At 42.0% G+C, this 12,500-nt stretch overlaps 1 protein-coding gene across 1 annotated transcript in view; it reads left to right on the top strand.

Moving 5' to 3' along the window:
• Positions 1-12,500, top strand: part of adgrb1a (adhesion G protein-coupled receptor B1a) — a gene marked incomplete at its 5' end in the record, with an annotated part of 169,377 nt that overhangs the window by 63,811 nt on the left and 93,066 nt on the right. Inside the window, 2 exons of the mRNA XM_084336668.1 lie at positions 1,925-2,027; positions 7,363-7,406. Coding sequence (XP_084192794.1) covers positions 1,925-2,027; positions 7,363-7,406 — 147 coding nt within the window. The remainder of the gene's footprint in view (positions 1-1,924; positions 2,028-7,362; positions 7,407-12,500) is intronic.

Genomic DNA, 12,500 nt, shown 5'->3' on the forward strand with positions numbered 1-12,500 from the left:
GAGCCGTGCTTTTTGCGACGCTTGCGAAGGCTTCTTTTCATTACCTGGTCCTTTTGCAAATACATTTTTTTTAAGATTAAAGATAGAAAAACGGGACGTAAAGACGTCTTTATTCGTAGCACACATTGCATTGTAGTCATGAAGCGAACACACACATGCGATGGGCGACACATAGGTTGGGTTGCCGATGAAATTTTACCCCATCGTCCTTCCCCGCAAGGGCAACCGCGAGCAGACATGGGCGTGGGGCCGCACCCGGGGACCAATCCAAGTGCTCCTGTCCATCTTCATCAGGGACGCGACAGCGTTAGCGATCTGTTCTGCATGTTCTTCCATTGGGTTTATCTCTTTTTCCGGAGGGAAAAATCTTGCGAGCACTGGGAGAAGAACATGCAAACTCCACACAGAAAGGCCCGGGAGATACCCCACCTTGGTACCTGACAACCCACCAACCTGGTCCCCCAGCGGCAATTGAACCCAGGACCTTCTTGCTGTGAGGCGACAGTGTGTTAGCCGCTTTATGACAGACTCTAGGAACCTACGCCTTGGAGTTTGGTTGCAGTCTGATTGGAACCCGCCCCTTTTTCAATCAAGCAAACGTCTGCCCTGTTGGTCCGTAATGTGTGGCTACATCATCTAACTGTCACAGGTTCTTGTGGGAAATTTACTCTGTGGCATTTCAACATATTTACAGACCAATTAGTCAACAAGCTCAAGCTTAGGGGTGTATTAGGGAAGTGTGTTTGTTCTACAAAGTGAAGCATCGTCTGGTACTTTGGATTTTTGTGAGTTGTGGGAGATAAGACCCTCCCTCTCTCTTTTGATCTGCCCATCTTTCCCTCATATCCACATCCCTACCCCCATTCCTTCCTGTCCCACCTTTCCATAATGTCCCTAAAGATGTCACATTCCTTTGACCCCCACCCTTTACATTGCATGTATAAAGATGGTTCAAGATCCAGTGAGGAGTCTCTCATTCCGGGTGTCCTAGCTAAACACTACGTTGAGAGTCATCCAGCCTAACTCTTACTGTATTGATACATTGATTGAATTAATAAATTGTATTAACCAAGTCTCTTTGGACTGAGTAAGTTATTCGCTTTGGCTATTTCCACCACAGAGTTGAGTGGCCCCGAAAACGGAAGGAGACGAAACTGTGTTCTAAGTACCGTTGTGGACGGAGCTCTCATTCGATTACATTACGGCAGAACGATTGACCTCCCTAGTTATATTATATACCTCCTCAGGTGGGTGGGGGGTTCTGGGTTCTAGCTTGTTCAGCCAGTGTGGCTTATTGGAGTTTGTTAGAAGTTAATAATAATAATAATAATAATAATAATAATAATAATAATAATAATAATAATAATAATAATAATAATAATAATAATAATAATAATAATAATAATAATAATAATAATAATAATAATAAATAATAAATGTATTTTGTATAGCGCTTTTCAAAGACCCAAAGTCGCTGACAATAGGCAAAAGAACCACAGGGAAACAGGGAACAATATGAGTACACAAGAACATAAAACCACGAATAACAAACAACATACAGAAGCCAGGCCTGGGAGACAATCAGGGAAGTAAGTAAGGGAAACCAAGGGGATGGGGGGGGGGGGGCAAAGCCACTGTCTTTGTCCTGTGTCTTGTTGTTATGTGAAAAGAAAATGTATGAAAAATGCATACACTGTATCGCTGTGACAATTACCAATGTGGTTACACATATGGCTTAATAAAGGAATCTGAATCTGAGGAGAGAAGGTAGGGAAGGCGAAAAGGAGGTGGTAGGTTGAAGGAGGGTGGTTATGGGTAGGGAAGGTTGAATGCTTGGGAGAACAGGTGGGTTTTGAGACAGGATTTGAAGGTGGAGAGTGAGGGAGTTGGTATCAAGCTGACGATTAGCCTCTGTCCATTACAGAAACAGCACCGTGCTCAACTCCAAGGTTGTGTCTGTGACCATCAAGCCCACCCCTGCATCCCTCTCTGCCCCCGTGGAGGTGGAGTTCTCCCACATGTACAACGTGAGTGACCGTCTGCCCGGTAACACTAACAATAGACATATATAAAGGCTAGATGACTCACCCGCGCTGCTGGCCAATGGAGACAGACGTTGCCACATGACGGCCATCTTGCCACAGGCAACACGCCCACTCATAACATGAACATGTTTATAACGAACCAAACCGTTTGAAAATCGGTTGAAAATTTTGCAAGCTATGGTTATTTCAATAGTACATGCACCATAGACATTCATGTTATGAGTGGGCGTGCTGCCTGTAACAAGATGGTCACCGGTGAACTACGCTGGAGACTCTGCCTTGCACCATCTAGTTATATATATCTATGACACTAACGGCCAGCTACTGGCATGTGACACACTACACTGCCCCGCAGAAGCTGACCGCTGTAACTACACAAACAGTGAAACTGAGCAACATGGCTTTAAAGTGCTTTGACTCTCCAGTGATTTTGTAGTTTCTGCAATTGTTTATACCCCTTTTTCTCTAAAACAGAGCAAAACTTCATCTGAAACTTCATCAAAAGATAAAACAGAGATAAAACAGAACAGAACAGAAGTTCAATTTCACTTATAACTCAATTTATGTTGTGTTTGAAAAAAGAATTAGTTACTGTGGTTAGCTTCTGCATGGCAGTACACTTGTACTGTAAATTGATGCTATTAATTTAATTTGTCATGGCTTTTTTTTATCTTACACTGTAATGTATTGCTTCTTCTGTACTACTTGTGTTGTTGTTGATGCTGCTGGCCAAGACAAACAACAGAATGTCACTCCTCTACGCTGTGAAAGGACAGGGATGTGCAGGAGTTAAAGTGGGATGTGGCAGGTGGAGGAACCCTAAATTCCAGTGTAGCGTTGGAAAATGGACAGAGTGCACAAAGTGAGCTCCAGTGGACTTCATGTTGTCTTTATTATGGACAGACAGACTATATTCTGATCTCTGGTGGACTTGTTGTCTTTATGGACAGACAGACTATGCTGTGATCTACGGTGGACTTGTTGTCTTTATGGACAGACAGACTATATTCTGATCTCTGGTGGACTTGTTGTCTTTATGGACAGACAGACTACACTGTGATCTCTAGTGGACTTGTTGTCTTTATGGACAGACAGACTACACTCTGATCTATGGTGGACTTGTTGTCTTTATGGACAGACAGACGACATTCTGATCTATGGTGGACTTGTTGTCTTTATGGACAGACAGACTACACTCTGATCTATGGTGGACTTGTTGTCTTTATGGACAGACAGACTACACTCTGATCTATGGTGGACTTGTTGTCTTTATGGACAGACAGACTACACTCTGATCTCTGGTGGACTTGTTGTCTTTATGGACAGACAGACTATATTCTGATCTCTGGTGGACTTGTTGTCTTTATGGACAGACAGACGACACTCTGATCTATGGTGGACTTGTTGTCTTTATGGACAGACAGACGACACTCTGATCTATGGTGGACTTGTTGTCTTTATGGACAGACAGACTACACTCTGATCTATGGTGGACTTGTTGTCTTTATGGACAGACAGACTACACTCTGATCTATGGTGGACTTGTTGTCTTTATGGACAAACAGACTACACTCTGATCTATGGTGGACTTGTTGTCTTTATGGACAGACAGACTACACTCTGATCTCTGGTGGACTTGTTGTCTTTATGGACAGACAGACTACACTCTGATCTATGGTGGACTTGTTGTCTTTATGGACAGACAGACTACACTCTGATCTCTTGTGGACTTGTTGTCTTAAAGGCTATGATGTGCTGCTGTGGCTCTGGGCTGTGCTGCTGCTCTCTACAATAATATGAACAGATGCTACACAGCCTATCATACTATCATGGCTGCTTTCCAACCCAGAGCCATAGTAGAAAAAGTGTAATTTGGCAAGTGATACTAAAGAGCATCATCAGTTTAAACTCACATTGATGACTGATACCCTTGACCTAACCTAACAGAGGCCATGGATAACACAGCCTGTCCGGCACCAGGCCATTATAGGGCTGAGCCCAAACGTTTTATTTAAATTTGATTTATTTTGTATTTTTAAATGTTCGTTTTTTATTTATTTTTATTTACTTTACACAGAAAATATATATATCAGAATGTGATATATATATCAGAATATCACAGTACTATGTTGTGTTTACAATAATTCGAAAGTCACACGCGAACACGGGTCACAACAACACAGTCTAGTGAGATAAGGAGGGGTCCCCGTCATATCAGGAAATGAAACAAACATGCAAAAAAGAGAGAGTTTAGTGACTCACACTCACCCGTCTTATTTCATAATACAACGTTTCCGAATGGACTTTTGGATTAAACCAAGTGTATGCAATGATTGATGCTGATGCTTTCCCAGCGGAACACAAGTTACTTAATGTTACACAGGTAAGTTATGTTATGCACGTTAATTAAGCTATGCTCTTTAGCTTGCTAACATTAAGATATCAGGAGCCAGGGCCAACAAAGATGTTGTTTCAACAAATGGATTCACAAAATGGATTATCATCCAAACATTATTGAAGCCTCCCGTGACCAGTGCCTAGTCAGTACTAGTCAGTACTAGTCAGTACGTAGTCATATGAATTAACCAGATAACACCTCATCATATCGACTGTCTGACTTAAAATAATACATCTAAAATGAATTACTTTATAATTACTTATGCAAGCTTTAAACTTTTAGAAATTTGCTGAACAGTCCTGACTCCTTAACCTTGAAAATAATACATCATCTTCCTCTTCTGTCCTCTCTTTTCTCCATCTTTGAGTAAAGTTATTACACATGAACCTCGATAACTTTCTCTAGGGGTGTAACAGTTCACACAAATCACGGTTTTGAGAAGACATTTTAAAAATATTAAAATAGTATTCGTATATAATAATAATAATAATAATAATAATAATAATAATAATAATAATAATAATAATAATAATAATAATAATAATAATAATAATAATAATAATAATAATAATAATAATAATAATAATAATAATAATAAAGTTTTGCCTTCAGTGAATTAGCTGAAAACATAAAGAACATATTATCAATTATTTGTTAATTATAGGTGACTGTGGAGGAATCATTTTGGTTGCCCCAAACAATAGCTCAGTTCACACCTAGCTGAGAGGCCAGAGGCTACAGCCCCCAGCCCTCTCTCTCTACACTTGTCTCAATAATCTCCGCCTCTTCTTCAGTGTCCCCTAGCTGGCCAGAGGAGAGCACTCCTCTCAGACAAAGCTCACTTAACCTACATGTACTTTGTATTCATTGTTTTTACTATTAAACCTATTTTGATCAGAAGATCTGTCTACAATATAATTGATCAATCATAATCCATCACAGTGACTCATAAGAGGGTATATCTGAATAACCTTTTTCCCTCATCCCAGTGTAATCAAAATGTTGTGTGCAGTCTGGTAACTTTGCTCTGGAGTCTATTGCTCTGTGTAGTCTATAGTGGGCGTGTTTATTTGTGTATTTGTTTATGTAAATGATCCCCATTAGCTTATGCCGTAGCAGTTTGCTAATCTTCCTGGGGTCCACACACAATCAACATTACAACAAATAATACATTAATACAGTAGATAAATAAAACTATATTTAACACATAAATAAGTAAAATGAACAAGAACATAGGAGCAGCTGGGTAGCGCAGTGGACTAAGCACTCTGGGAGACTGTCAGCGGTACCTCCGGTTTGGTCAGTTGTCCCTACCAACACAATTGGCAGTGTTAGCGGGTGGGAAGCCGGTGGGGTATGTGTCCTGGTCGTTGTAAACGGTGACTCCTACTGGTCGGTCGGGCGCCTGTTCAGCAGGGAGGGGATCTGGGGGAAATAGCATGAACCTCCGCACACGTTACGTTCCCCCAGTGAAACTCCTCGCTGTCAGGTGGAAAGAAGCGCCTGGCGACTCCACATGTATCGGAGGAGGCATGTGGTAGTTCTACACCCTCCCCAGGCCGACAGTGGGGCAATGCGCGCAACGACCAGGAAGGGAATTGGCATAACGACTAAATTGGGATGGGTGGAAAATACAGAAACATACAATTATTGATACAGTAAAAATATAAAAACAAATGTAGTTTAGCCCAACAAGTCATTGTCATCTTATACAAACATATAAAAATATCTATAAGCGTCTAATCAACCCAACTAAACAAACAAAGAATATTGAGTGTTGGATGACTCTGACTATTCTGCCTTGTGTCTGTTCCAAGTTTTGACCTGTTGCTGAAGTGACTATGAGAGAAGATATTAACACGGTGGCTCGACGTTATGCACTGAAATACTGTAACAAACTACCCATGACCGCATCGGGCTGCATATAGTTCGCTATTAATAACAACATTAAGGACTTGATTATGGATTTTTCCCTGTCGCAATATAAATGCAGAGCTTGTTTTGTGTAATTACTCTCGCTGGTAACGGACCACAGCGATGCAAAGTGGCCCATAAACGTTAAATGTATCGACGCTCGCGCAGCGCAATTCTCACACTCGGTCTCTGTTTAATCCATCTCTATCGTAGACTAAACTAAATCTGTAATGCACCCAAGCAGCAGACTTAAATGCGGAATATTATGGGATATAACTTGTGTTGTCCACTTAGCCTAATAGCCGTTTCCCAGACAAACGGCTGCACTCACCTCCTTTTGCCTGGATATATATATTTTTTTATGTATTTATTTATATATTTTTTGCCAATCGAAGGTGCCAAAATGCAGTTCCGGACCGTTCCTGCCCACTTTAACCCCTGAGGATGTGACAAAGAAACACATTTTCACTCCAGCAAAGCCAGTACATCTCACATCAAATCATAATACTGATTAGATACGATTGCTACTATGTATGTATGTATGTATATGTGTTTTATTACATGTATATACATACACATACCAATTATTCGCTTGTTCTATTCTCCATCCATCTATCATCCATAGCAACACTATAATATCACAGACATCCTGATGGGGGATCCCCTTTGAACGGCTCATCTGAGGTTTATCTCCTCCACGGCGCCTGTGGTGTTTCTTTTCCTATTGCTAGGTTTTAAGGAGTCGTTCCTTATCTTCATTGGGGAAAGTCTGGGAGTGTTGCAAAATGTGGACTTTATGGTGGTTTGGTTCTGAATCTATTGTGTCTATTGTGATGTTTCTTCTTGATCTGTGAAGCCCATGGGGAAAATTCTTTGTGATTTCGGGCTATACAAATACATTTGATTTATGATTTGATATAACACTGACTCCACATTCAAAACCTGTATTTTTTGTATTCTCTCCTGTCGATCTTATACACTTCTCTCTATTTCTTCCATCCTCAGGGCACAATTAACCAGACCTGTATATCCTGGGACGAGAGTGACAGGTGAGGGCCTGGTTTACTGCTGATCCACCCATCCATCCATCCATCCATCCATCCATCCATCCATCCATCCATCCATCCATCCATCCATCCATCCATCCATCCATCCATCCATCCATCCATCCATCCGTCCGTCCGTCCGTCCGTCCGTCCGTCCGTCCGTCCGTCCATCCATCCATCCATCCATCCATCCATCCATCCATCAACCAGTCAATCAATTAATCAATTAATCGGACAAAATGTACTATCTGACATAACTTACTATCTGACAGAACGTACTATGGAACATAACTTACTATCTGACAGAACGTACTATGGAACATAACTTACTATGTGACAGAACGTACTATGGAACATAACTTACTATCTGACAGAACGTACTATGGAACATATTACTATCTGACAGAATGTACTATGGAACATAACTTACCATCAGTGTGTGAATGTGTGAGTGAATGGGTAAAAATTTGAGGAACAAAATTGTAAAGCGCCTCGGATAAAAGAGATATTTAAATGCAGTCATTTACCACCATTTACTATCTGACAGATTGTACTATGGGACAGAACTTACTATCTGATAGAACATACTATCTGACAGAATGTACTATCCGACAGAACTTACTATCTGACAGAACATACTATCTGACAGATTGTACTATGGGACAGAACTTACTATCTGATAGAACATACTATCTGACAGAATGTACTATCCGACAGAACTTACTATCTGACAGAACATACTATCCGACAGAACGTATTATGGGACAGAACTTACTATCTGATAGAACATACTATCTGACAGAACTTACTATACGACAGAACTTACTATGGGACAGAACTCACCGTCTGACAGAACTTACTACGATACAGAACTTACCAGAACTTACTACGATACAGAACTTACCAGAACTTACTACGATACAGAACTTACTGTCTGACAGAACTTACTACAATACAGAACTTAATGCAAGCCATCTGACAGAACTTACTGTCTGACAGAGCAAGCCATCTGACAGAACTTATTACCCGGCAGAACTTTGGAGACGCCGCAGGTCCCGCTAAGCATGGCGTGGCGGGCCCCCCCGCTGTTTTTAATCTGGACAAAGTGACTGCGACACTGCGCGACAGCCCCCAGTGAAAGGTGCTGAGTGTGTCAGACAGCTCCGTGGCTGCTGTCTAGGACGACGCTAAGCCCACACTAACACTGATGCAGCATGTGGAAAATTAAAGGTGTCGCTCACAGCTTTTCCTCCTCTCGGCCCACGTGCACACTTCAACACGCGGGTTAGAGAGCCGCTTCAGGATCCACCGAGGGGGAGAGAGAGAGACATGGGAGGAAGGGGTAGAGGCAAGGTCGTATGTTTGATTTCAACATCGGGGGGGGCGGACACTTTAAGTAGGTGGTCTGTCGGTCCTCCCACAGGACATCTTTAGCATTTGTGCCTTTTCTGCATTGATACACCTATGGTAAGGGCGTAGGTTTGGTTTCAACTGGAAATGTTTACATATAATTTCCTGCCTTCTGGTGGTTATGGGGTATGCACCGATTTGTGCCTTTTCTGCATCAATTTATGGTGGAAAGATATAACCCATATATAATGGAATATAATGCAGTAAGGCTCTCAGGCATTCTGTATTGCTTTCAAATATTTATTCTCCTATATTGTTTCTGCACATTCAAAACATATCACACGTGTTTTGTGTTGTTTTCAGAATCATGTACATATCAACAACAAATCTTGACAGTCAAAATCACAAGAAATCACAACTTTAAAGCTTAGGCTACTCTTACAGGTCTCATATTGTTTACCTCTGTTGGGGAGGGTGTTGTCTTTCATATTAGCAATATGTTTTGAGGGGGACAAATCTACCTCTTCTCAATATTGTCCCCTGCAACCCCCTCATCCCTCCTCCCACCCCTAAATCTACGCCTATGCACTTCGACACAGAAGCCAGAGAGCTGCTTAGAATCTAGAATAGAAAAAAGAGAGATGGAGAGCGAGGGGGAGAGAAAGACATAGGATGAAGGGGTAGATGGAGAGTGGAGAGCTAGAGCCCACCAAAGCCTTCTCTCATGTATCTACCCTACTCTCACAGTCTCCCTCTCTCGGCTTGTAACCCTCGCTCGACCGGTCTCTCCTGGCAGAACGCCTGGTATTCCATTAGCGTGCAAAGCGGGGTAAACGGAAGCGGCTTACAGGAGCGGTAATCAGAAGAGGAAACTGTTGGTCTGTGCTCTCCTAAAAAAGAGACTAAAATAATTTGGCTCTAAAGCAGGTGGTTTAAGTTAACGCTGGGCTTAAAAGTAACTTTTATCATAACTATCAAAACTAGCATAAGCAAGGTTAGCTGACACTTTTTTATTGTTGTTAAAAATTCAAGATTCAAGAGATGTATTTGTCACGTACATAAAGACATGTAGTGATATGGTGGCCATGCCCGGCACCTCGATTGTACAAAAATACAAATAATAAAATAGAATAATAAAATAAAATAGAATAGGCTATAAAATAGGCATGCTAAAAAGTAATAAGAATAAAATACAATACAATGCTAAGCTTAAGAATATAAATACAATAATTATACTAATGTACAGTTATGTTTCTTAAAGTGAAATATTTTGTAGTGTGTGTGTGAGAGAGTGCAAGTGAGGATGTGTGGTGTGTGTGTGTGTGTGTGTGTGTGTGTGTGTGTGTGTGTGTGTGTGTGTGTGTGTGTGTGTGTGTGTGTGTGTGTGTGTGTGTGTGTGTGTGTGTGTGTGTGTGTGTGTGTGTGTGTGTGTGTGTGTGTGTGTGTGTGTGTGTGTGTGTGTGTGTGTGTGCGTGCGTGTGTGTGTGTGTTCATGTGTGTTAATGTGTGCTTGTGTGTGGAGAGATCAGTGTTCAGTGTTTTGATGGCCTGTGGGAAGAAGCTGAGTCTGAGTCTCTCTGTTCTTGCTGCATGTATGCTGAGATGCTTGCCTGACCACAGCAGCTTGAACAGGCTATTGTTGGGGTGATGAGGGTCCTTCATTGTTCTGCAGGCTCTGGATTTGCACCTCCTGTTGTATAAGTCCTGCAGGGGTGGTAGTGCAAAATCCGTAGTACGCTCTGCTGAGTGCACCACTCTCTGTAGAGCCTTCCTGTCCTAGGCCGTGCAGTTTCCAAACCAGGCAGTGATATTGGATGCTGGACCGCCTCTTGCGCTCTGGTTTTGCTTGTACCGTCAGGGTATCTGTGGGGTATTAAAAGTCTTAAAATGTATTACATTCTCAATTTAAAAACTAGAAAAACTAAATTGAAGGCCTTAGAAAAGGTATTGAAAAGTCTTTAAATTTCAGCCTGGCTGTCGAGAGATTAAATAATATGAAATATATGAAATGTTTTTGTATTCAAGTTGTTGCTGCTTCTGGCGAGAGTTTGTATGGAACGTGCAGGAATTTTTATCGGCGAGTAAGTGCAGCCGTCAGTTCAATGTCGCTATGTGTGGGTTTTCTTTTGCTAGTATGGTCATGAAATTGGCATTACATTAAACATAACTTGTTGAAACCTGCAGATACCCTGATCGTGTTCCCCAAAGCCAATAGGCCCCGGCCTACTCAGCTTGTGATCTGCCCACTTTACTTTAAAAATACAACAACAAAAAAAGCACCGTAAGAAGGAAGGGTGGAACATATAAAAAGATTAGACAAATAAAAAGAGACATTATAGATGAACGTTACAGCAGGTGCGACTCATCGTGGTGCCACTCATTCACTTCTTACTCTCAAGTGCCCTTTTTTGAGCGAGAGAGAGAGAGAGAGAGAGAGAGAGAGAGAGAGAGAGAGAGAGAGAGAGAGAGAGAGAATAATAAGAAAATACATTGCGCCCACGGCCTTATTGCGATGCAGGTCGGACATTTGCATTTAGATGGGTGCCTACACTTGTGTTACACAGACAAGCAGGCAGCAGCTTCTTCACCTCAGTCCAGGGATTAAAAAACAAAGTTTGGTAAAGAGAGACAGTGAGGGAGGAGAAGAGAGGGGGAGAGAAGAGGGGGGGAGGGAGAGGGGGGAAGAGAGATAGGGGGGAGGGAGAGAGAGAGGGGAGGGGAAAAGGCTGAGGGTGATGAGCTTGAGGACGAGAGATGAGGGTTGAGAAAAAGAGGAAAACAGATATTAGGGAGAAAATAATAGATGACATAAATATGATAGTAAGAACGGAGGGGAGAGAGAGAAAGAGGTAGAGGGGGAGAGAGAGGTAGAGAGAGGCAGAGAGAGAGAGAGAGAGAGAGAGAGAGAGAGAGAGAGAGAGAGAGAGAGAGAGAGAGAGAGAGAGAGAGAGAGAGAGAGAGAGACAGCGAGCGAGAGAGAAAGAAAGAAAGAAGGGGGTGGAGATAGATGGATTTAAGAAAAGGAGAGAAGAAAGACAGATATGAGGGACAACATAACGGATGGTAGAGATGTGGCGGTAATGACCTGGGGGGGAGAGCGAGAGAGAAAAAGAGAGAGTGAGAGAAAGAGCGAGAGAGAGAGGTGGAGAATGAGTATGAGAAAGACAATGACAGAAATCAGAACTACAGCAAAGACCAGCAAAGACTAAATAAAATGTAATCAGTGTTTTGTTGGGTCTGTGAGGGCTGAGAGGGAAGGGGGGGGGAAGATATTTTCCAAGCAAAATTTAAATCCATCGTGGACAGCGGCTATGATTAATGAGTTAATATTTGGGAGAGAAATTGGAATCTGAGGAGGCGTCCTTGTCATGGTGATAAGAGCCGCGAAGCAGGCAGGATGGTGCCGGGTCCTTCACAGAGAGAGACCACATTTCAATCTGGGGAAATCAATAACCAGCAATACTCCCAAACACTCAATACCACCACATCTCTCTCTCTCTCTCTCTCTCTCTCTCTCTCTCTCTCTCTCTCTCTCTCTCTCTCTCTCTCTCTCTGCCTGTCTCTCTCGTGACCTCTTGGAGGGGAAGTTCATACTAAAAAATAATTCAATGGTGTCAGTCATATTCTTACAAATCGCCTTGTATCATGCTGGCTTTTTAATGTGATTTACAGCTGACATTGATTCCCTACATTTAATACAATACGCTTAGTGAACCTTGTATCAAGCCACTCAATGGATAATTGCAT

The sequence above is a fragment of the Notolepis coatsorum genome (assembly GCF_963971535.1).
Source record: "Notolepis coatsorum genome assembly, chromosome: 19".
NCBI classification, from domain to species: domain Eukaryota; kingdom Metazoa; phylum Chordata; class Actinopteri; order Aulopiformes; family Paralepididae; genus Notolepis; species Notolepis coatsorum.